The following is a 27,874-nucleotide window of genomic DNA, read 5'->3' as shown; positions in this document are numbered from 1 at the left end:
CATAATATAATTTATATATTTCATAATATAATTAATTATGTTTGACGCAATTACATTGAAATCATTTTTTGTTTTTTTTTTGCGTATAATAAATATTTAGTTTGTTTTTCTTTCGAAAATAAAAAAAAATCTTCTGTCATTAATTTGTCATGCGTGGAATGATACATAATACATAAATCATAAATGCAAAACTGAGAATTATAGATTTTAAGATAAAATATTATTCTTCCAAAATCTAAAATATCCACAATTTTAATATCAAATACGATTTTGTCGTTTTTTATCGTTTCTTTGCTTTTATTATTAACTCTATTATTTGTTCGTTATCAAAACAGCAAAAATATGCGAACTTTTATAGGATAAAATTGCTGTCGTCCAGTGTTAGCCCTATATCCCGATAATATTTTCTACAGATACATGCTTCTATCCCTCCTGCACACTTTGGAGATTTCACTTACATTATAATATTTAAGAAGGAGTGTCACACGAGTAATCAATCTAACGACAAAGTCACATGAATTTCAATATTCGACACAGACGCACCGTGCAAATAGTAATATGCCTATCGATAGAATAATAAGATAGAATGCAAACACTCTCGGACTACTGCGGACAATCTATTCTGCGACACTTTTTGAATTCCGTCAAAACTGGACAGAGTTTGGCCCAGGATCCACGTGGTTTCACCGTCACACTTCTGACCCTGGTTCGCAACGATTCGCCACAGGTCGCACTGCATTCCGACCACGTTGACCACGATGTCATTTCGCAATTCACTGAAACTGTATACAGAGTGAGCGATATTGAATATTATGAATAAACAAAATTGACACGATTATTTTCTTAGTTCATTATCTTATCAAATCAAATCGCCAATAGTGCCTTAATTACTTGATCAGTTGTTGTATTCATTTAATGTCGATTCTACTCTGTATACTCTGAATAGATACTGAATATGTAGCAAATAATTTATTCTTTTGAATCTAAGCTATGAAACTTTAATGTAAGGCAAATTACGAATTCATAAATTCTAAGGTTTGAAATGATATTTTACTTTAAAGCAATATGAAACTTACTCTCATGCTCTATTTCAGTATTTTTGTTTCGATGAAATCGGCGACCTTTTTCATCTTGTAGAACTAAAAAATAATAAAATTTATTTAAAAATTTTTTTAAATTAATTAATTTAAATTAATTTATTTAAAATTATAAAATAAGTTATTAAAATTTACCTCTATATTTAATAATGATATTGTCTAAGAAAAGAGCTGAAAATATAGATTTAAAAAATCTGTTTGCATGCTTTAAAATACGTAATTTTCAAAAAATAATTTCGTGAATAATTTATTATGTGTATTTATGATAAATTATATCATAGTAAAGGAGAATTTGGCTGCGTTCCGTTTCACGCATATGCGCGCATTATTTATAGTATGCGTAATGTATACTATAGATAAATACGCGCATATGCGTGAAACGGAACGCAGCCTTTATAAAAGTATACCAATACTCACAGCATGGCAGAATTTTATTGCACTTCTTTCTTCGGATAAGTTTTTTTGGACATTTCTTACCCCCACCTTTGGGTGGAATCTGTAAAATAACCATATTTTTACATGATAAGATGCATGAGATATATTATATCCTTTTGCTTTATACATATTATAATTTAAAATAAATCGAGAAAATTAATTTTATTAATTGTTAATATTAATTAAATAATTGTTAATATTTATTATTCATTGAAATGTCATTATTTTTATATCGATATTATTTTATATAAGTATCTATAAATGCGATAAATATATATGTGAATAAAAACTCATAACAATACCGTCTCCCTAGTGCTCGTGGCAAATCCACGACAGCTTTCACAGCGCGACCATTTACTCCATTCAGATATCTGGCAATCCACTTTACTATTCTCACTCGATTCCATTATCTGACTAACCGCTTCAATGCCTTTAAAATCCTCTGCGAAAAAAAGAACAATGCAAAATGACCTTTAACGAGGCAGAAATATTCGTGCATTACATTTATTTTTAAATTCTCTTAAAACCATTTTCCATAAGAGCTTATAATACAAAACTATATAATAGAGTTCACTTTGTAAATGTTCGATATTCAGTGGAATCTCAAGTAACTTTTGCTTAAAACAAATTATCACCATGTTGCGCTCTCTTCGCCTTTGCGTTACGTTGCTCCTGCGCAGGAATATGATAGCTGAGGACGCTGCTAAGGGACACCTTAAGATTTTTCATGATTGCTGATAGATTCGCCTTCAATTCTCCTGAATTGGTTAGTAAGCGTGTGCAGAGCATGACAAATGATTATTTGTGAGGAAATTAGGATTGCATAAAATTCAAGACGAGATAATTATATTGTTAAAAATATTATATCAGTATTGAAAATTTATGAAAACTTAAATTTTATCTTAGTCCTGAGTAAATCTTTTGTAGTAAGAGTAAGTTCTGTATTGCTTTGTCTTGATTTTATTAATAATTTATATCTAATACTGAACGGTGATTTAAAATAATATATATTTAACATAATTTTTATAATATAATTTAAAATAAAAAAAATTATCAAAATTCGAGATTAAATCAAGACACGACTCTTAATTAGTCTAACAAAATTAAAAGACTTATCTTGATATTTCGCGCAGAAAAAATTATGTTCTATCATAATTGTAATAATATTAAGATTACATAATATAAAAGTCATCTATAGTTTGTTATATACACTTAGAAATCTGATTGTGAAAATTGCTTTTGCAGATAGGAATTTAATAGAAACAGTGGATATGTGTGGAGTTCCACAATTAATAATATTATTATGGATGCGCTATTAATGTGATGAATTCACGGCATGCACGGTATCGAATAATCGAGTTAACTTACTTTGGAAATTGCCGCAAACATTATTGCAATCTTGCACGGTTGGGAAATTATTTCGATTACCGTCGCAGCCAGAATAACTAAAGACACGACAAGTGCTGTTTTGTTTGTCAAAATAAGCTCTTAATATGTTCAAATTACATCGTCCCTTCACCTTGGGTTCGCTGCAGATCTCTACAAATCAATGATGATTTTTTTTCACGTTGTAAAAATTTCACCGAAAGATATATTTTCATATAGGGGGAGGCCATATTTAAAAAAAATACTGTAATTAACATTTAATATTAAATGTCATAAAATTTCTTAATTGAATTGAAAAGGTCCATTTCAACTTTTTGGGCTATTATATAATCTTTTTACTACTGAGGGAAAAATTATCTTAAAATAAAAAAATTTTAGTTAACTCAAGAAAGCTATTTATTCGGTGGGTACTAATCATGTATTTACTTGTATTTAAAACATTTATTTGCTTAAGTTAAGTATTTATTTACATATGTTTAAAAAAATATATATGCTTAAAAAATATAATTTTTAATTAAATATTTTTAATTTTAAAATATTTATTAAAATGCATTTTTTATTCCCAAAAATTTTAAATTTTTTAATTTAAAAAAATAATATATTTAATTTAATAAATTATAGTATATATTTTATGAAAATAGTATTTAAATATAAAAAATATATAAATGAAAATAATGTACTTAATATAACATGCATATTTAATTAAAATTAAATGCTTTTGCTTAAATGAAATAAACAATTCCTTCTATTTAAAGTAAAAGTTTCAAGAAAACAAATTTATTTGATTTAAAAAAATTTTTCCCTCAGTGTATATTATTAAATAATTTCCTAAAAAAGTTAGGAGAATAAATGTTTTTTTACTTATTTTTTCTTCTCTCGACAAATCGCAGCTCGGAATTTCGGCTTTGCATGATGCCTGTTGCACTTTGCATTCCTCGTGGCTGTCACTATTATCCTTATTAGAGTCCCTATACAGCCTAGATCGCAATTTGACACCATCTCCGCAGCTAGAACTGCACGGCGTCCATAAGGACCATTGTGTATAATGGTCCATAGGACATCTCTGCGGTTAATATAAATTAAAATTTAATCAATCAACATGAAAAAACAGCTGTTAATCAAAAGAGTTGTAGAAGCAAAATTCTTTCTTTCTCTCTCATTAGTTTTCTTTTTTTGTCAAGAAAATTTCTTTGTGTATGAGGTTGAAAAATCTGTTACACGCGCAGATTTTTGTGAATTGTAGAATCCAATTTTATTTCAAAAATTACTTAGCTATTGTTTAAAAGTATGATGTACATTAAGAGAATATAATGAGATTGCAGTCTTAAACAAATTTGCGGATATGAATTTTGCTTCTTCATCCTTGCGTATCTTCAGTCTTTACATCGATTGTTGAAATTTGTTTTTTTATTTATTTATCAGATGTATGTTATATTCGCAATTCTATAAATTTTAGCACGTGAATGTAAGATTGATTTTTATGATAATACATATATGATATAGCATAAATGTGCAACTGATAGTTAACGATTGTTATTAAATTACAATATATTATATTGATTCGTTAGAATATCAGCATATATTTCATGAGAAAATAAATAAAGATGATTGATAAACACTTTTTATATAGTACTTATATCTTCAATTTTAATAGCACAAATGAACTATTTGAAAACGAGAACGAATAGCTGTAAAGATGTCATGTTATATGCAAAGCAAATCGAATCTTTGACATTAAATTCAAAGTTTATGTATATAATTTGTCACTCACATAATATTTTTGTATTTTTCAATGCAATGTTCAAAGCGCTTCATGCACACTATGTTATTACTTGCATAGTTTAATGGTGTTCTATGAAAAATATGATTAAATTTTTCGTACACTGAAATGCAAGTTTTTAATATTAATCTTCTAATTAATTTTCTTTTTTTACGATATCGTGTGACTTACATGAGGATGCCAGTGCCGTGGATCTACGAGAAATGGTGCAGGTATCGATTACTCGTGAGAAGCGCTATTGTTGCTGGTTGTGTTTCTGATGATTTAATATTTAGCAAAGCTGATAAATTCGTTTTAATACATATCGAGCGAATCATTTATCTCTTCTGTATTTCGTAGAGTCGTAGAGAAACGATGTTCACTCGATATCTATTAGATAGAATACGTGAATGTAGTTAGTCGTAATACGAGCAAACTTTTAGACGAACCTGATTCAAATTGGCGGAACGTATTTTACATTCGAATGAAACAGGAAATGAATATCAATTAAATGCAATTTGGAAATTCAACTTTATCAACGGAATAAACCTGGGGATTTACATATAAACTCAATGATGATTATTCTAATGAGTCGATAGAGTATGAAATTATTTGACAATTAAAGAATTTTCGCGTACTAATCCTCTCGATGTAAGTAAATTGTCTCAATTAGAGAAAGAAAATCTTTAATTATTTTTTTCTTTAATTAACAAATATAAAATTAAATCTTAGTATGCTTTGGAATAATAAGCTTTATATTATTATATTTAATATTAAGATTAAAAAAATTAATATTAAATACAGAAATTTTTATTATAAAATGATAAAATGATAAAAATTTGTTATTATTTGAAATTATTTAAGAATTGAAAAATTTTAATGTATAAATTCTCGAAGATGTGTAAATAAATTTTCAATTCGAGAGAAAAAATTTTTTTCAATTATATTTTTTTCGCAAATTAATAAATATTTTTTTCTTAAAATAATAAATATATATAATTTTAGGTTAAATCTTAATAAATAAAAAATTATAAAATAACTTAATGTCGCTAGTCAAATAATCAAAGTATCATTGAAAAAAAAGTGTAGTCGACCAAACTAGCCAGAAAATTTGTTTATTAATACGACATTTCGACCATATGGTTGTGATCCTTATTAAGTATATAGTGGAAAAGATTTATAAATAAAAGCTGGAAAGATTTATAAAATCAAGCTAGTATATAACACCTTAATCAATAATTGTTTTCCAGAACATATCATACATAGACATATTCAAAAAAGAATTAATTTTTTAAATAATCGTGACCACAATGATACTGTTGACGTGAATCCTACTCGTTTAGACTCATTTTAATACAATACCATACGTAGAGAATACGAGTCATGATCTGTACCGTCTTTTGCGAAATAGTAGTTTTAACGTCGTCTACAAAATAACAAAAAAAAAACTAAATAATTTAATTAGACGCGGTAAAGATAGCTTACATAATAATGACAAGACAAGTGTTGTATACAAATTAAATTGTAAGGATTGTAATTTATCATACATTGGGCAAACAAAAAGACATTTACGTACGCGAGTGAAAGAACATTGTAATGATATAAAGTTACATGAAACTAATCACTCGGTCATTAACAAACATAGATTGGAATCCGAACATGATTTTGGTCGAAACCCAATATTTTGCATAATGAAAAGTATGTTCGAAAGAGAGAGATTGCCGAGATGTTCTTTATCAAGAGATTTAATAATCTAATCAACCTACAGAAAGACACGGATAGTTTAAACAACATTTACGACAAAATAATAAAGGTCACGTAGTTTCGTTTTTCCTTTCGAAGTCTCACACGGACGCATCAGTTTCTCTCAAATTCGAATCTAGTTAAATAATGTTTTTTGTTAATGTGACTTGTGCAGTTTTACAAGATTATCGTCTATGCCTGTCTCCTGATTATTATTACATTGGTAAAAAATTGTTCACATTTTAATTCGTTGTGCGTATTATGTATTCAAACCGTTAATTAATTTTATAAATCTTTTCCAGTATATATTTGATAAGGACCACAACCATATGGTTGAAACGTCGTATTAATAAACAAATTTTCTGGCTAGTTTGGTCGACTACACTTTTTTCCAATGATCCCTTAATAAATAATTTTAATATTTTGAAATAAGCATTAATAATAAGCGTTATTATTAAGTTTAATATATTGAGATTAGAAAAATTTTCCATAAACGATATAAAGTTCTTGTTAAATAAAAATTAATATCATAAAATGATAAAAATCTCTGATTTTAATATAGTATATACATAATTTAATGTTCTAAAATCACATATCATATTTTATTTTTATTTAGCAATTGTCATAATAGCGAATTAATTTGCTATTAAATAAATAAATGCGATTTAATTCGCATATTCGAGAGTTGCGAAATCAATATTTCAATCAGTTTCGTCAAAGAAATCCATTCCTATCAGTCCTGATATTTTTGAATCTTTTCATACCTGCAACCATTCCTCGATTATCTCTCCGCTCGTTTCTGCTCTCTCACCGGCATGGTCTTCATTCTCATCATCGTTGTTCAACCGTCTCAATCGATGCCTTACCTCCTCCGTGTCTTCGCCTTCGCAAGGCTCGTTCTCGCAATCGAATGTCTCCTGTAATTGCGGTCCGTCCGGCACAGCCTTGCATTGTTTTCGAAATTTCTTCTGCCGGAAGTTCCTGTTTCGTGTTTTGCTGCCCTCGCCGCAGGTAGACGAGCACGAACTCCAAGAACTCCAAGGCGTTAATTCACACATTTCGCTGTTCAATAGACCGTTGTAACGCGCATTACTGGGGCTGGCGAATTAAAACATTTTGCGATATAAAATACAAGTCATTATTAGCCATGTAGTGTAAACAGATTCTCTCTATTATATACTTAGAGATAGTTTAAAATTTTTTCTGTCAGCAATACGAGACAAATAAGTAAAAGTGTAGACATATAATAAACATTTTAATTGATGGGAAAATATAAAATTTCTCTTATCATACAAAAATATAACACAGAAAGGTTACTTCTGTTAAGATCTTTTTGAAAAGAATATGAAAAAAATAAAATATATGCAACCTATTATAAAAATATTATATTATATCATAAAAAAGAAGATTCAGAAAGTTGATAGATTAATTCTTAATTGCGATGTAAAGATTACACTATCGCGCTCATTACCAGTATGGCCTTTGTTCATTATAACAGAATCTTCGATCTGTTAAAGTTGTGGTACATGGTTTATTCGCATTTGCAGCAGCTTCATCGCGAAAGCGACGTTGTCTTAGTTGAGTGCCTAAGCCGCAATTGACTGAGCACGTGCTCCATTCAGCCCAAAATGTCACTTTACAACGCTCTACATGAAATGATTGATTAACTTTTTCAGAAATTTTGTATAAATCACGTACATTTAAATGTCATAGCAAAACAGTTGAAGAATTATGTTATTGCTAATTAATAACATATTTTACAAATAAATAAAAATTCACATAATATAAATATCTTATATATAAAATAAATTTATAATATAATTTACTGCCAAATAACATATTATAAAATCAAAAAATATACATAAATGAAAATGTAGATAAACAAAAATATAAATAAACTAAAATGTAAACGAATTCTGTAGAAACATTTCTTGCACATACAAATATTTATAGAAATTATTATTCTGCTTAAAAGCTTTTGCAAATAATCTAGGAAATAAGCAAATAAATCACTTAACGTAGAGAGTTATGATAAGCTTTACTTTTATACTTTTATTGTTTAATTGTGCGGAATCTCATTCACGAATTTTAGCATGACATTTTAAAAGTATGTTTAAAATTTTATATTTAAAAAAATTATTTTTATATAGCTGAAAAAATTATAGACGTTAATGCTTTATAAAATTTTCGGTAATAATTAATCTTTATCATAAATTCTCCAACGTTTAAGCATGTTTGAGAAATAAAAATAATTTTTAAACAAAGCGATACTTGCTAGGCGTTTTATTTAAATTTCCACCTCCGTCAGCCAATGTATGTAGAAACTTAGAATCGCAGGTTTTCTCGTACAATCTCTGTCTGTTCAAGTAGAGCTTCGCAAGGGGTTTCATATCCAGACCAGATGAGTCATAAAAAGGTGATCTCGAATCATTTGGATACGTCGACGTGATACGTCGAATTGGTTCCTGTGGCTCCGTAGGCGAATCCGGTGACTAATAAATGATAGAAAATAATAAAAAACGGATACGTGTGTGTCTAACAAAATAATTATAATTATTTATCGTAAAGTGAAGGTACAATATTCTATAAATACATTTTCCATTTCTAATCGAATTCGCTATTATTATTCCTCGTATCTATTTATATTTTGTAAGACATTACGAATGAAATGCGGCAATAACGATTAAATATCATTATAAAAAATTTTTCACAAATAAGACAAAATTTTTCAAAAGAGCAAATAAAAGAGGTAATAGAAAGGTTTACATAAAACGGAAGTAAATTCTCGCTCGTTGAAAGAGTGCGGAGAAAGCATAAAATTCAACGGCGTCAGCAATTCCAGTTTGCGATCGAGATAGCTATTGTGAACTGATGGAATCAGATACTCTCCCGCATGTCCAAAGATTATGAGATTATTATATGATTCTTTATTCTTCATTATTGATGGGTGACAAAATTTTTTTTTGTTTTGAATATGTGCAATCTGCACTAATTTGGTAATATTTCATTATACGAACATTGTGATGCAGAGATAGAATCAAAAATTTATTACTATGTGAAAATCGTGCGAGCGTAAGTGGACATGAAATTTTTATCGGTCACCTCATCGAATCACCCATGCGAAATTTACGTAACACGAAAAATGTTGCAGTGAAAAACAAAATAAATCAAAATCTGATACGCAAATTTTTTATATTATAGGGTATATTTCAAGACAAAAAAACGGCCTAGAAAAAAACAATCGTAATGTTATAATTAATTAAATCGTTTTGAATAGATGCATAGGAGGATAGTTCTCGGATCAACCATTTTCTCTGATTTACCAATTGTTTAAATCAATTTTTTCTTTATAAAAATAACAAAATAAAAAATATTAATCTTATATTATAAATGATTAAAACTAAAATATATATATTTGCTTACCACGTATGTGATACCATCATCAGTACCTGCATCGTAGGGATACAAATTTAGTTCTTTATGGATTATCCAAGAACAATTAGATAGACATAGTTCAAGACCAGAAACGCCGACGATCCAATCTGGCGAAGGATCTACGATAAAAAAATCATTTATCAATAAAAAATAAGGAATTATTTTCTAATTTAAGTCTTAACTTCTAAAAAAAGAACAATAAAACAACATTTTATCTCAAGATTTAATAAATCTATGATTAATAATTCTTTAAATAATAAAAAAATCTTATTACCGATCTTTGAAACCAGAGACATTAGATGATGTTTTCGATCCACACGAAAAACAGCGAAAGTTCGACCCGTCACGTTTGGAAAAGCGATGCCTCTTGCTTTTATTATCGTTCTAATATGGTCACTTTGATTTTTTAATTCTGATTCTAATTTTCGTGTCGTACCAGCTTCTGCCACTTGACGTAGCCCGATACTAGCCATATCTGTATGCCCGTTTGATATACCATTGTTACTATATCGCCAAAAGCTGTAATTATCAGTGTGAGATGCACCGATTACGTCCGAAAAACGAATTAGCCACTCTTTACTTGGAAAATCCTAAAAAGAAAAAAATAAATAAAACGATGGATGAACGTCATAAATCTCAAGAATACGTCAATTGCTGGAAAGATCTTCAATCACAAACGATTGATCGATGTTTGCGATTTCAGATATATAGAATATTCCAGAAAAGCAAAGTTCATCTTTCATTCGAGTTTGAAAAATTATTTATACTTATATGTATGTAATTATCCAAGCTTTAAATATCCATTCGTTCTTAATTACTTTCAGTTTTAATTACTTTGGGATGCGTGTTACGCGACCATAATCCTTCAAATGTGACTTCATATTTTGCCTCCTCGCAGGCGCAACATTCTGCTAAAACCGGACCCTGATCGTCAGCTTCCGCTTTTGAGTCTTGACACATGTTGAGGACTAAATTTGAATCATCCATGTACCATGTATCTGGCGTTTCAAGCACCGTCGCTCTGCAATAAAGAGAAAAAGAAAATAAAACAGAGAATAAAAATAATCTGCACGCATATTATCGTTGAATGTATAATTTACGAAAAATTAAATTGTTAAATAATAAAATATAAAACAAGAGAAAACATACAAATAATCCTTTAGAGAGAGTTTAAACTATTAAAATTATGCGAAAAATCACATATAATAAATATAACATATATAAATATATTAATAGTACGATGTTGCACAATACATATTTCATAATATGCATGCATTTATAGATGTATTTTTAAGAAAGATGTATTTATAAGAAAAATTCTCTTTTTACTAATATTATAAAATAAACGCCTTTTTATTCTTTTTCTGCAAATTTGTATTCAATTCATGTTAATAAAAGCATATATATTGTGATTTTAATAAATATTAATTTAATAACATTATATATGTATATATTTAAGTTTAAATTTATGTACTTATAACAAGTCTTAATATTATCTTTAATTAATGTTAATCACAAAATAGATAGTATTTATTTATTTTGCACATTGTGTTAATAAAAGTATTGCTTCACCTGATAAGTATGCAACCGCTACCTTCAGTAGGACTGGTCCAACCGACAGATATCTCTTCTTTTGAAACTTTTGATGTTTCCATGACGGCATTCGCGCAATTATCGGCAAATTTGGTCATTACATCATCCTGGAGATCGAATATACCGACATCGGCCGTCTCATTTGCATTTTCGGCCTCGGCGGATATGAGAAATCTCGTAAACTTCCGGTGAATCTGATCGGGATTGTCGGCCTGTAGGACCACTGAAATAATCAACATATCTTTAATCAATGGTAATTTATCAACATTGTTTATAAATAATAAATATTGATTTATATTCCGTAATAATTATATATAGAAAAAATAAAATTTGGACATAATGGAATTTAATAAAATGTTTTTGTATGTAATGCTTTTGCATGAAATTCGATAAAATAATAATTTAATAAAACTCGAGATATGTAATACACATTTTCTATCGCAGCTCGATATTAATTTGTATTGATAAAATATGTTTTAATATATGCAATCAAAATATATTTTAAAAATTTCGCAAGTTGGTCTTTGATAAAAAAATTAATAATATAATACTTTTCAGTTTTCAAAATTTTTTATTTGTAATTAATTACAATCCAAAAGTAATTTTGACTTTAAGAAATATTTATTTATTAATATTACTTAATATATATTATTTAATTATATATTGTATATTCCTTATTTATTGAAATATATATTACTTATAAATATATATTATATTATTTTGAAAATTAATATGTAATTTATGTATATATATATATATATATATATATATATATATATATATATATATATCGAAAACATTTCATCGATATCCTTTGATTGTTAAGTCTATAAGATTTGTCATGATTAGATGGCTATAATTAAGCGAGCTACTGCTGTAAATTACTTTCATCATAATTTTTGCGCAATCAAGTGCACCTATCAAAATGTTCATAACGTATAGTTCAACTAAAAAAAAAGATATGAGAAACTTTCGTTTTGTTCACGCAGAGTTTATAATTGATTACGGGTGAGAAACTCAATATTTTTACCTCTAGGAAAATTTTAACGATCGAGGTAAAACTTTTGGAAGCACAAAAACAAATTCGATGGAGGAAGCGCCATACTTTTCCTTGATGCATTAAAATATTGATTTAATTTTCGAAAATAAAATAATACACTTTATGAGAAAAATTAATATATATTCGCTTCCTTCCAAAATTATCGCATTGTATTTATGAATTCTTCCTTCGGAATTTTCTTTTTCTTATCAAAAATAAACAATAAGATAATCAATAATACTTCTTACTGTGAATATCAAAGATGTACATGCATGAATATCGACTTATAGATTTTCTATGTATAGCAGAAATATTCGTGTGCTCGCAATATAAATATATATCAACTCGGCTACCGACTTGCTATTTATAGCATGGATTAAACACGACACATTGTGAATTCGCTGCTGTGTTCAAGGGAATTCGTATATTTCTTTCTCTATTACGAAATTTTCTTCAACATATGTAAGTGTGCTACATTTCACGTGACCCGGTTTAAACGATATATATAATTTAGATTTTACCAAATTATCGTATCAATAGGTTTATTTCAGTTTTCAGTAAATATATATATATATATTATTTATGTCATAAAAAATTAGTTTTATATTATTAAATTATTATTTTAGTATATATTATTTAATATTAAATTATCTTGAGATATTAGATATGTATCTAATATAATCATGATCTAATATAACAGTAATTACAATTACATGATTGTTGATTATAGTCAATATTTGGAATATAAAAATTGGATTAAATTATTTCTTTAAATAAAAAACAATTTGTAAAAATCGAATTACATTATTTTTTTTAAATAAAGAGATATTGAATGGTAAAAAATGCTACGAGTATTATATAAATAATTAAATAAAACATTTGGAAAAATTGCGAAATAACCTAATCGCAAGATTGTGCATTTGCGGTCATTCTCTATGTTATAATATGTAATACTCAGCTATTTGAAGCCATATGGCTTCTGGTGTTACAAGTCTTCTTGAACTATGTATCTTTGCATATAGAGACTTACATGTTGTGTAAATTTTAAAAAACTTTTTAAGACAATTTAAAGATTAACAATAGAAAAATTAATAATAAATTATACACGCACATATAACTTTTATTAATCATGATAAAATCAAGAAGAACATAATAAAGTAGATCCAAGAAGATTAAATAATTCGTCCAATCAAAACAGAAAAACTCGTATCATTAGAAAAACGCAATCTCTCTCTCTCTCTCTCCTCCCCCCCTCTCTCTCTTTTTCGCTCTCTCTGATTAAGATGAAAATTATAAAATAAAAACTCTGAACTTTGATTTGAAAGGGGAAAAAAGACAGAATATTAGTTTGAGTTTGGTATAAAATGCTAAAATATGAAGATTTTCTCAGTTTTTTAAATGGAAGAGTTCTACTTTTTTTTATATATCGATTTATTATATTTTTTTATAATCGACTCCCTGCAGTGTAAAAAGTTATAGGAAGGCCAAAAATTAAATATATAGTTTATAAGATATTTTTCTTTCTTCTTCTTTTCTCTCTCTCTCTCTCTCCTCTCTCTCTCTCTCTCTCTCTCTCTCTCTCTCTCCCTCTCTCTTATAATTTATATACAATTTTGTCAAATTAAAATATCTTCTAAACTATATATTCAATTTTTGGTTTTTCTATCCGCGTAACTTATTATGTTAAATATTACAAGGAATTGATTTGTATAAAAAAATTAAGTTTGGTTCCACTGAAAAAACCTAGATAGACTTTCACATGATAATCTTATTAATAATTTACATTATACATATTTTCACCTTATAATTTACAAGGCAATATTCCTATATTCCTATAACCAATATTCCTATTTTTTTCTCCAACTAAACAACTTTTGTACTAACTAAACAACTTGTTTAAAAAGTTTGTTTAAAAAGTTTCCATCTAACACTTACAAATTTTAAGATATTTGAGTGAATAAATTAAAATATCCTATGCAATTAACTCTCAAATATATATGTATATATGAAAGTTAATTATAGTTACAATATTCGTAATGAAATTGAAAAAAATAATAATTATTAATAATTCCAGCGTGCTATGTGGAATAAAATTATAGCATTATTTGCAATTTCTTTAACCAATCTGAAAGAGCTGATTTTATTTTAATAGATACATATTCTCAAGCACATAAAAACTTTTAATTAAAAATAAAAGATATGATTTGCATACAGCTATACTACAAATTTTAATATAATATGTTCACTATTATATATATTTTACATGAATATTTACGATATGTGATTTTGTTAACAAACGAGCAATTTAACATATTCTTTACAGTCAATATCATGCATTATGTCAATTGAATTAAAGTGATTAATTGAATTAAAAACCAAATCAAATATCCCGCATTTCCTGATATTTATCGAAGTTTAAATTTATTACATCAGCGACGATGATGAGTCATGACGCTTATGTTTACCTCTCGCAGAATTATTCCCATAACCTTGAATTAGAAGAATTAATGGCAAAAACGCAGTTAACTGAGACCTTCGTCGGAGTATCGTGTTTCTAACATACGAGACACATACATAACGAGACTGTTCGGCGTTCGAGAGTGTTGGAGAAGTATTTTCGATATTTTACATTGGAAATATAAATCAAAGTTTTTCGAAGAGTTACAGCAATTTTTTCTATTATTTATTTTTTAACTAATTATATCTAAAAAGAATTCTGGTTAAATTTACTCTTTTGTAAAACATAAACTGACATTTTTTTATATATTACAACGATGATTAAATCATTTAAATCTAATCTGATAATTCGAGACTTTATTTCACATCTGCTTTCTTCGAAACTAAAATTATCAATATCAATTCGCCAGTTCTACAATTACTTGATTTTATCGGATATGTGATCAAATTCTCTCTTCTTTTCTTTCGATTTGAAATCGACAAAATCGAACTTGATTTGCGTTTTGTATCTGCGCATTCGTAACAATACATGATTCGATTCATCGTGAGATTTGTGTTTTCGTTTACTAAAAATTCGTTTACTAAAAGCTCAACTTTTCATTTGCAGCAAAACGGATTGCATGTAAAGTCGGACAATAGGGTTTGTTGATGCGCGCGTAACGCTATCTTACGATAATACAACGGGGTGAATTATTAATCAATCTCTTAAATAATATATAATGAACGAGCGCTTTACAATTATCACATGCGTAAAACCGTCGCCATCTATCCGGCTGCGTGGTTGAAATTCCTCGGATAATCGCGAGGCAAGACGACGACCAATTTCCGGCGTTAGCTTCCGGCGATGATAAATATAAAGTAAATAAATACATAATAAAGTAAGATAAAATGGATTTGATAGGTGACAGCAGCAGAGATATTATTATCAGTCATATTATTATCGATCGTATAATTAAACATTCTTAATTGACTAATCATTGTTATTTTCCTAAAAGACGCTGCTTCGGGTTTAATATAAAAAAAAATAAAAAGTTAGTAATAAAAGTTTAGCTGTTTGACAGGATGAACAGCTGATGGACCGCGATATACCCTGAGATAACAGTGTAAAAATCGCGTTATGATCAAATTTAAAGTTGCATAATTCGTGGATTCGCTACATTTATTTTTGGGCTCATTCATTCAGGTAAAGTAGTAAAAAGAGTCCAGTGGAGTGCGGTCGTACGCGGAAATGTGTCTGACCACACACTGCGTTATCTACTTATGTACTTTATGGATCGTCGGTTTCCTTCAGGAAGAAAAATTCTCAAGCGTTTTCTGGATAATGAGGCCTTGTTATATGCATTGTTATGGATAATAATAAACGTGACTTAAGATTTAGTTTCATATATTAAGTAAATAGATACATAATAAAATAAGATAAAATGGATTTGATAAGTAAGAGCAGTAGAGATATTATTATCAGTCATATTATTATCGATCGTATAATTAAATTCTCTTAATTGACTAGTCATTGTTATTTTCCTAAATAGCACTGTTTCAGGTTTAGTATAAAAAGAATGAAAATTTAGCTGTTTAAATTTAATTAATGCTGCAGGAAATTTTCAGCGTCAGTTGCACCGACAGCTTCCATTTACTCTTGCGTTTAGTGATTCATTGACCTTTCCTAAATTACAACCTACTACATAAAATATAGACCATGGAAAAATATATTATGAAAATTACAATTAGAGAGCGTTAATTGATATTGCAACGGCAACAATTTTTCATTACAAAGTCATAAGAATCCTCCGTCGTCAAAAGACAATTACTCAACAATCAGTGTGTCTTAGTATCTTCGTTAAGGAAAAATTTAAAACTGAATAATATGACCTATAATATAATGCAAAAGGACTAGTTTCTAGTTAGTATAGCCAAAGAAGGAAAAGACTTATAATTAAAGTTAATGTATACGTTGATTATACCGGCCTTTACTACTCTCTCACCACATTGTTTCGCGACACCCTCCGTTACGGTAACGACGCAATAATTTTCCCAGCCGGCCTCTTCTTCGGGATTTAACCCCTGGGGCAAGCGCGGTCGACTGGCGTCTCCAGGCGATTTAATAGAATTTTATCGGACCGGCCATTGAGTCCGCGTTAAATCTGCAGCACGATGCGTCTCACACCTGGCATCTCGCCAGCGTTACGTAACGCATTAATTCACCGGGCCCACGAGATTTGCATGCGTTAGTGGAGCCGCGCGAGGAGTTAAGTTTCGCGAAAAGATCGAAAAAGAGAGAGAAAAGGAGAGAGTAAGTGAGAAGCTTCATTGTGCTCAGGTCGTCGACCAGATAAATAGAGACGTTTTTGCAAGAGATACTGAAACTTATATCGATGCACAAAGTTGTTTTAATTCTAATATGTTTCGTGACAAACAAAAGTATTTTTACAATAAGAAAATCTTCATAAAAAAAATAATTGTGAAAAATAAAGATAGTCTTATTTTAGTAAATATTATTTTGTAAATATATAAGAAAAAGAGAAAAAGCGAGAGGAATTAATATAAATAAAATAATGTTTAATAAATTTCATAAACTACTAATTAATGAAAGAGGGATTATATTAGAATAATATCTGTGTAAATAATAGAGAGAGTTTATAGAGAGAGTTTATATTAGAATAATATCTGTGTAAATAATAAAAACAGAGAGAAAACGATGTAATCAAGTAATTAAATCAGTCTTTATACATTGATATACTCTATCGGAAAGTTCTGATTAGACGGTTTTATTCGGAAAAATTTCTCGTTAAAGTACGAGAGGATCATATCAAGGGTATCTACTTCGACCTATCAAGACAGGAGAGACCTGGAACTACGGTCATCGATCCAGCTAACGATATCATGTCGCACGAGTTAATGATACTCGATATAAAAGACACGAAAAAGCTGTAAGGATAGCTTTGCAGTCGAGCTTGAAAAATGTCGGTACCTCGAAGCAACGTAACTAAATAAAACGATAGTTTTATGTGAAGATAAATTTATACTTTAAGTGATGATATACGAGTATAGAATGTCTTCGTTTATATATCTGTATTTGCTTTTAGACACATATATGTGAATACTATCATAATTAATAATGATTGTAATGTTAATATATGAATAGTCAATGCAATTATAGTGAAACATTTAGTTTAACATTAAAGTTTAACAAACTTGAAAGATTGAAGTAAATTTAATTCATGTAGAATGTGATTTATAAAATGGAATGTGAAAAAATCATCAATTATAAAGAAATCATAGAAATTTACCACAAGATTTATTTGCTATAACATTCAATTTCCTAAAATATTAATCTAATATTTTCAGTACAGGAAAAAGAAATTCATCACTAGAATTCCATGATGACAGATCGGCTTGCGTAACCTGTGCAACTCCTGAAGGCGACGAAGAACAATTATCAAGCCGCAGCCACATAACTGTCACAAAGCTAATCGGTCAAAGTTCACCGCTGCTTGGTCGGGTCGTGCACGTGGCATTTATCTCGATTTTCGAGGCGAAAATGGCCTTTTCAATCTTTCAGCGTCGTTTCCTAAATCTCCGCCCGGTCTTTCAATCCGTAACGCGGCTTTGCTGGCCGAAAGCGCGTCGTTCCGACTCTCAGAAACCCTAATATGTCTGTCTACAACATTTAAGGATCTACGATCTTCTTTGGTAATTGCCGTAATTACTGTTAAAGGCGTAGAGCCGCGCGAGGAAATCAGCGTGCTCGTGCATCGAATTTCAGAACTGCGCGATCATCAAAATGCTAGTAATTGATACGCTGATCACCTCTTCAATTGCTTGATGTCAATGTGAATGTCTGATCGTCCATTTTATATCCTTCAACTTGGAGAGAATTTAAGTTATTAAAAGAATCTTTAAATTTTTTATATTAATTTTCCTTCTAGTTAGGACTGTAACAACACTTTCCGAATTTTGAATAAATCTTTTGTATTAAAATCTTTCATCTAGAATAAAACGATAAAATATGTAGGAAAAATATTCATTGTTCAGATATATAGTGTCTCAAAAATATGATTGGCATGATGGTTACATAAACAAGATCGAAAAATCTGGAAGAAGGCGATATGGGATTCTTTCTATGACTAGAAAGAGAAAGTGTCAATTATTGCCATATTTTTAGAGAGAAACGCGACATATTTCATCATAAGTGCGCAAAATGTTTCGAAGTATTTCTTTGTATACATTCGAAAGGCCACCAAAAATATCACAAATAACTATTGCTATAAAAAAGTCAAAAGCATTCGTAAATAAATGAGTGCAAAGTAATAAATAAGTGAGTGGTATGAAAAGACAAAAATGGTTGATGATTTATCGGAACGTGGCGCGGCCCGAAGAGCAACAAACAAAAACTTATGATTAATAGATGTGGAAATATTTTCAAACAATTTTCGACTAATATAGCGTTAAGAACAAGCAAAATTTAAAAGAAAAGTTTAGATTAGTTTAGTTTATTTTGTATGAAATCATTCGAACTGTGCTCATAATTGGAAATAGCGGAGCAAAGTGGAGAAACTTTCATTATTTGAAAAACACGTGAAAAAAAGATTTTCTTGGGTTCAAATTTTTAATTGGATTGATTGTCATTATTAAATTGATGTCGCTCGATGTCAATTTGATGATATTTGAACATTTATGAAACACGAACTTCGTGGCAAAAGCGCGAAGCAATTAATTAGATATATTCATTTGATGTGGAGATCTTTACCTCAAGAATACGTTGTCAAGTGAAAAGTATATTTCCAAAATGTCAGGTAATTATTGAAGATGACTAGAATGTATTTTTATGAAAGTGACATAGTTCTAATCTATTAAAAAAAAAAAAAAATATATATATATATATATATATATATATGTTTTCATTTTTAAAATTATGCTGGTCATATTCTTTTTTGACAGACTAATAATAAATGTTATTGAAACGGAAGTTGATAAATGCCAGTACACAATCAATTGGAAATCGCAACTCCTTTGAATATAATTTTATATTTTATATATATTATATTAATAATTAATATTTATATTAATATATTTTATATTAATAAAGGAAAATATGAAATCTCAATAATTTTTAGGAAAAATAGTTATAAAATTTGTTGGTAAAAATTATTTTTGATTATAGTTATCTAAGGTATTTTTGTCGAAATCAAGCAAAAACAATATTTCTAATATTTAAAAAAAATTGACTTCATAATTATAATATTTAATAAAAAATTGCAAAATGCAATTATTAATTAGTATAATATTAATAAATCTTTATATAAATTTCAACTATCAATAAAATCTGTACATCTGTATATAAATATATTTAATATTGATTTAAGTAAATGTGGAACGTACGCCATATTAAAATTACTCTATATTTATATAGATATATTATATCGATTATCACACATAATAAAATTATTCTATATTGATTATAACATAATTCTTAAAAAATATATATAAATATATATATATATATATATATATATATATATATATATATCATCCAGTAAGTAATCCATATTTCATCATTTTTCTCATGTTGCAGAACTTATTCAAAGTTCAGAAACATTTAAAAGTCATATAGCGAAAGACATTTGCAGAATTAAATATAATTAAAGTGTTGTTTGATTTCGATAAACCTTCTCAATATTTCCTCAATTCATATATTCAAATGGGGGCACAATATAATAAGTAAATATATAATTTACCAATAATTTGCCAATTGCAATTTTCTCTCTATGTACAATAATAAAATCGTGATTGACGTCATATAAAAGTTATTTTTATTTTTTAAATAAAAACATTATATCGAGATTTCAATATTCGTTCGCGACGCTATTCACGATTGTATACGACGATGTGTACTTACCACTATACCGCGTATTAGGCATATAGGCGTATACAATCTCGGTCCTATTGAAGAGCGTCATGAAAAAGTGATATTTGCCTTCGGCATTGGAGCGCGACATAGTGGTATCCTCTATGATTCGAGAGCATTTTGTCGAATTCGTGCTTGTTACTGCAACGAGCAGCAACAAAGCGGCGTAGTACGCGATCCCAATATAATGCATCTTCTGTAAATGAAGAAAATAGCAATATGTAATTATAACGAATCAATAGTTTTTAATAATGTAGACAGTATAATAGCAATGTAAGCCGTAAAATCAAACATCATTTCCATTTTAAATCACGTCAATGCTTGCGAACCAATAAATATAATTGGAGGATGTTTTTACTTTATTTCGAGTTTTTTATTCTATGTAATTTGTTGTAGCTTCGAAATATTGTTTCGCATTTTCATTCACTAGCAAATAGACAAACGAGAATATTGATGAAGTATTATCGTTTCTCCTTTTATGTCCATTATAATTATCGGCTGGATAATTATTATAGATCATTAAACGCACAAATAATATTAAATTACAATTTATATTAAAATTTGAAAAAATGTAAAATAATTAAGAATATTAAAAATTAAAATGCAAATTAATTTCGGGTAGAATAACCGACAATTCCTGATCTCTCTCACGTTTGAAAGTCTATTGCACATCCTCACGTTCTTCGTTTATTTCCCTATTATGCATTTTAATTAAAATTTAAGCAAAGGGAAAAATATCCTATCATCATACAACGTCAACGAATTTAACTATTTTTCTTATTTTTCAAAATGATTGAGAATGTGCGACGGATAATTATTTTTTAACGAAGAATCGTTGTATAATTATATGATTATTTGAAAAATTCGATAATCTAAAATATCGAAATAGAGACGATAGATGATGCATGCAAAAATATATCGATTTTTTATTTTATATCTGACAAAAATAAATTTTTTTAATTTAACATATCTCAAAAGGATCCCAAAAGGATCTCAAAAGTCATCCGAAAGGAGTTAATTAGAAATTCGTCAAAGTCACACACATCGCGATGAAGGACGAAGAAGTATGGGATCGGAAACCGATCCTCCTAATTCTGGTTCCGTTTTGCCCAAAGTAATTTAATCTTCAAATTAATCATATAAAAAACAATTTTTCCATTTTGCATTCGATAAAACAAAAAAATTCTTTAATTTTTTACATTTTATTTCTAGAAAGACATTGTTAAAAAAGATTAATAAATTGAGAAATTTTGACGAAAAGTATTCTTGAAGAAAAATAATTATTCCAAATCCGAATCTTATATCGAAATATCGTTTCATTTTGATACAACAGCGAGATCGCGACCATAAAAATGCGCATGAGAATGTCACATCAAAGTACTATGAGTTAGAATAATGTCAACATGTGAAACAATTATCGCCCTGGTAATCACGTGCTTGATACAACAAAGCATCGTTGAAAATGCATCGAGTCATTCACTGCTCGTAAAATAGGTTCGTGCCAAAACGAATGCGTAAAATTATTCACGATTTTCTCGGTTCATTGAACGACTGAGCATCCGAAGTATTCGACATGATGGTAGAGATAAAACAAGAAATGCCTCTAAAGTAAATTATAATTTAAAAAACTATATTTTTTAATAATTTAATATCGATTTTTATAATAATTTAAAATCAACATTATCTTTAATTAAAATAAAATATTTATGATATTAAAAAATTGAAAAATCGAGCAATATTATATTAAAAAATAATATATTACATTAAACAAAATAATAATTAAATCAAATCTTATAATGTTACATTTAATAATGTTACATGATGTTATAAAATTGTTTTAAAAATCAGAATTTATTAATATTATTAGAAAATCATAATTAATTATAAAAACATAGAATATTAAAAATATATAGTCTTTTTTCTAATATCATAAAATAAAATATTAGAAATATTTGTATCCTTTATCAAAACTATTGTCAAATAAATACGCATGTATACTTATTAATGGTAAAAATACTAATAAATATATTTTGTTCGAAATTGACGAAGATAAGTATCAATGAAATAGCTAATTAGGCATTACGTTACATCCAGAATAACTTGAAAGAAAATGATGATTCAAATTCCATAAAGTCTTGCATTTGATTTAATAAAAAAAAATTATTTATTCTTGCTAAATTTTTATTTCACATCTTTTTGTACATTTTTTTATGCAAATAATCGATATAGAGTTACGATCGTAACGATGCGCGAGACGAGAAACACGATGCTTGTATACCATGTGATACATCGATCCGTGAGCATTACTGGCCTCTAATAAGCTGGTTAACCATAAATCCCAAGTGCCTAAATATATTGCACCAAGCCGGTATATATAGGACATGGCATTTCACTCTGCTTGGCGTTTTGCCCTGTTCGTTACTGTGCACCAACAAGTATCTTCGCTTACTGTGCACCAATAAGAACTCAAACAATATCTATCAAAAGAGAATTGACTTTCTCTGCGATTACGGATTTCTTGAGAATGATTTATATTATTGAAATTTTATTATATATATGCAAGGTTGGGTAAGTTTATATTTTTTTTAAACTAAATTAAGTTAAAGTTAATGGGTTAAAAAATTAATTTAGTTATGTTAAAAGTTATACAAATAAAAAATTAACTCAATAAAAGTTACGTTAAGATTAAATTAACGTTAGTTAAGATAAAAGTTAAAATTTTGAAAAGCATTATTTCACTTTATATTAAATTAGATTGTAATTTTAAAATTAGATTACTCTAAATAATAATAATATGAATCATCAAATAAATTTGGGGAGAAAGTTAATACGTTTAAGTTTATGTGTTTTAAAAATAATTAGTTAAAGTTAAAAAGTTAACTCTTTTTAACTTTAACTAATTATTTTTAAAACACATAATTTTAAAATAACTAAGTTGAGTTAAAAATTATTAACTTTTTAACTTTTTTTTAACTTTTAACTAATCAACTAGTTATTACCCACCTCTGTATATATGTTTCCAATTTATTCGCAAGAAATTTCCAAATTGTAACACGCACACAAGGATAAAACAATTATTGAAAATATAAAATAATCTTTTTATATCTTAATTATATCTAATTATCATGTTATTGTGTTATATTATCTATTTCTTTCTTTCCCTCTTAAATGTTTTAAAAGCATAAATGCGTTGATAGATAGTAAATAGATGAATTTATTACATTTATATAATTTCATAAATTTATTAACATACACAGTGTATATAAACACTAACACTTGTAAGTTTAATTTATATATAAAATGCCTATTCTGTTTATGCATCGAGGAATTTATGTCAATCATTGAAAAGTAATCAAATGGAATAATAAATCTATTTATTAAAATTTGTATTTATTCACCATATTAATATGAACGATCGTTAATTGGATTCTTACAAAATCCGGACTGTGCAATTCAGCAAAAAAATTTATTATTTACAATTAAAAAAACCATCATATTGTTCTACCGTTTATTTAACGCCGATTATAATCATCTCGTTCACATTAATTTCGCAGAAATATATTATTAAGTTCTTTATCTTTTTATAAGTAATGTGTATATATATGTTTATTAAAACTTTGCAAAAGCAAAAAATTTTAAATACATATTAAATTAATATTTATCAATGATAATTTAATATTTATTAATCTATATGTTATTATTTTATACAGATTTATATACGATATATACGATTATTTTATACCGATTTATAGAAATCAAGAATCAGTTTAGGCAGTGTAATTATATAATATAAATATATAGTGCATTTTTAACTTGTTTTTCGATCGAAAGTATGTTTAATTTATTTTTCAATGAATGTTTATACTGTAATTAAAAAATAATTTTTGATTTTACAAATCTATTTTTTATATTTTTCGGATATTTACTTTCTATTTAAATTAATGTGTGCACAAACAGAAAGAGAGAGAGAGAGAGAGAAAGAGAGAGAGACTATTCAAATTTTACATAGTACACTTGTATTAGGCTTTCTATCGGGATCAAAGCTGATCGTTATCGAGTTAAATGAGGTTGCCGGATGAATAAACGGCGGATCGTAAGAGGGATGACGGAACGAAGAGTGATGGAAGTAAGGGTGGGATTTACATCGAGGAAAGCGCAACTCGAACGACGGATTGCCAGGGAGCGACGTCAATATGTCGGTTTGGAACTTTGGAAGAAAAACGACGAACCCGATGAATGGCAAAGACCGTCTTGGCGATATTACGAGGATCGACATCGCGAGATGAAGCGCTTACGGAAGGAAGAGACGTATTCATGCTTTCTCGTCAAATAGACGATTTAATCTTTAACGGGGCATAGATACTGTAATCCTTAGTAATTTACGCGAAAGATATATCTTTATATTATACCTTCCTCTCTAAATTTCTTAAAATAATTTTCCTTTTTTTTTTCTTTTTCTTATTTTCTATAAATGTATCTTTTCATGAACAATCGCGATCAAGAAATTTTATATTGTTCTGGAACACATTTTATTCTACAGAATGCTTTCTGAAAGAAATTGCGTTCTGGTCATGTTACGTTGGTGTATGTCGAGTTAACAAAATACTCTTTTTTACAATATGTGTCTGTTAAACGTCACGGTAAACTGAACGCGAATTAATTTTTTCTGAAGCGCAAGTCTTTTCTCAGTTCTTTTCAAAAAATTAATAAATAATTATATAAGTTATTTGTAACTAATTCTATGAATATTTTTTATAGAAATGTGAAAGTCGCAACATGTATTTAGAATTATATAAAATTGCAATATAAAGATATTTTTAAATTCCTTATCGATTGTTTCATTTTTCATATAAAATATATGTAACTTAGTCTTATAATATATAATTAAAAGCAAATAATCAAGCAACATCTAACTTAACAAAATGATATATTTCAGAGAGTTAATATAATACAAATATACATACATATATATCAAACTCTTTTATTCTCATCTTCATCTCTTTTATTAATACTCAGGTAATGAATTTTTTGTTCGTATTTTTTCATGCAAAAAAATATAAAAGTCACTCTTTCCAGCGATATAGATATAAAAGCTGATTTTTTTGTCAATCTACATCACACCGGTATTGTCGTGTATAGTATTCTATAAAAATTTTAAAATATCTAGCTTTTCGATGAAACATTGATATGTTTCACTTGAAATAATAGTCGCGCCGAATAAATGCCGTCATTGGCATTATTTCGGCGCATTAAAATGTTCGTCGATGCATCAATGATTCATCAATTCAACACGCGAAGTTTTTCGTTAAACAAATATAATTCAAAAGTATATAGAGAACGCATATATATCGCGTTCTCCTTGTTGTAATTATGAATAATTATGAATAATTATTGTGAATAGTTATTAGAGTTAAATGATTGAATAATTAAATCATGTCGTATCGAATCAAATTGTTAGTCCATGTTGTATCCATTAATATTCATTAAATAATTACATTATCTTTGGACATTAAAATAATTGATTATTTCATGACTATATTATGATTATTTCAAGTATTTTGATTAATTATATCTTTAAATTAAAATTAGAAAAATGTTTATATATATAAAATGTGTGTGTATGTACATATGTAATGCCTGTCATTAACATTTATAAAAAATATTATAAAATATTTATAAGAATTATTTTTATGCATTTTGATCTCTTTGAATATAATTTCGAATTAAGCTTTTGCGACCAACGCTCTACCCTAAATTTAATAATTTTATGTTAAAAGCCATCATTTTGGTCGTTAAAAACGACCAAAACATGAACGTTAATTCCGCAATTTGGTAGAATAGCAGATTTTCGGCTCGCCGATTCACAAAAAAGACCCAACGCGACACGTATTCGGTAGCACTGACATAAGAAGCGAAAATGCACTTCTGCAGCCGCTTGCTGGCACAGAATCATCGCTGTTCGATCGTTTTTCATCCAACCTATCCATGTTGCATTGCGGACTGCCGTCTTTCTTTGCTTTCTGCTATCCTTATCTGCCCGTACGAACGATTTGACAATACGTTCGAATAAGGTGCCTAGTCGTGCATGAGAGAAGTATTCAGCACGCTCGACTAGTCGATAAGCCGATCGAGCAGAAGCGCCAACAAATATTTCAATCAGAATCGCGCAATTATATTTTTTACTATCATCCTTTATTAAATTAAATTGTCAAAATAATTTCAATAAAAATAATATATTTGCGCACACGATACATTATACGCATAATGTATTTTATCATTCACTGAGACTTTTTCAAATTTCTTTTATTTATTATTTTTTAAAACATTTATTTTATATCCTAATATTGATTTTATCCCTGTTTAAATATCTGTATCTGTAGATATGTGTATCATTATTTCTTCTCATTTTTTATTTTTTACCACTATTTTTGTTATAAATTATTATTTTTAAAATTCATTCAAAACCGATATAAATTAATACAGATAACTGTATCAGTGCTGACATATATCATCATTGTCAAAGGATAAAAGGTTCTTCTCGCACAAAGGAGATACAAGCAATAACTTTAGAAAATACACAAAGAATAGTTTCAAGATTCATTTAACATCAAAATATGTTATTCATTAAGAGACGAAAAAATCCGTGTATCTTTTCTTACAAAAATAATATTTTGGGAAATACAGTATAAATTTTTTTTAAACAAAAGTATTGTATTAGCCTAATTTTGCGCTATACTAATTTTTATAGCAAATAGCGGTTATTCGATAACTAAACATATTTATTTTAAATGTAAAATAAATATTATACACACAGTACATGATCACTAGCGGCTGTCAACTTTATAATCATATACCAAGAATATATATTACAAAATTGAAAATATAAATAAATCTACTCACGGCAATGTTGTTTACACCATTCAGCATGCGCGCCATTTTTTTTCTTCCGATCTCTATGAGTCACGTGCGACAGAGAAAAAACACACACTCGTACATATAAAAAACATCCGTCACCACCGCCGACC

At 28.1% G+C, this 27,874-nt stretch overlaps 1 protein-coding gene across 4 annotated transcripts; it reads right to left on the bottom strand.

Moving 5' to 3' along the window:
- Nucleotides 1-220: 220 nt before the first annotated feature.
- LOC105257478 (spondin-1) lies at nucleotides 221-27,874 on the bottom strand. 4 transcript variants are annotated; one of them, XM_011268121.3, is made up of 16 exons: nucleotides 27,750-27,874; nucleotides 20,841-21,045; nucleotides 11,428-11,671; nucleotides 10,690-10,876; nucleotides 10,130-10,445; nucleotides 9,844-9,974; nucleotides 8,696-8,912; nucleotides 7,892-8,066; nucleotides 7,287-7,518; nucleotides 3,780-3,981; nucleotides 2,901-3,071; nucleotides 2,168-2,290; nucleotides 1,835-1,974; nucleotides 1,515-1,593; nucleotides 1,077-1,139; nucleotides 221-782 (listed from the first exon to the last, which is right to left on the bottom strand). In XM_011268121.3, exons 1-16 carry the CDS (start codon nucleotides 27,783-27,785, stop codon nucleotides 604-606), a joined length of 2,700 nt encoding a protein of 899 aa, XP_011266423.1. In that variant the 5' UTR covers nucleotides 27,786-27,874; the 3' UTR covers nucleotides 221-603. The 4 variants fall into 4 exon arrangements, with proteins under 4 accessions (XP_011266423.1, XP_019884984.1, XP_011266422.1 ...); XM_020029425.2 differs by having other exon boundaries at nucleotides 222-782; nucleotides 7,185-7,518; nucleotides 8,720-8,912; XM_011268120.3 differs by having other exon boundaries at nucleotides 223-782; nucleotides 7,185-7,518.

Source organism: Camponotus floridanus, unplaced genomic scaffold, assembly GCF_003227725.1.
Source record: "Camponotus floridanus strain SB8 unplaced genomic scaffold, Cflo_v7.5 scaffold69, whole genome shotgun sequence".
Classification (NCBI taxonomy): domain Eukaryota; kingdom Metazoa; phylum Arthropoda; class Insecta; order Hymenoptera; family Formicidae; genus Camponotus; species Camponotus floridanus.
The sequence above is the reverse complement of the archived record's forward strand: the minus strand, read 5'-3'. Positions and strand labels throughout refer to the sequence as shown.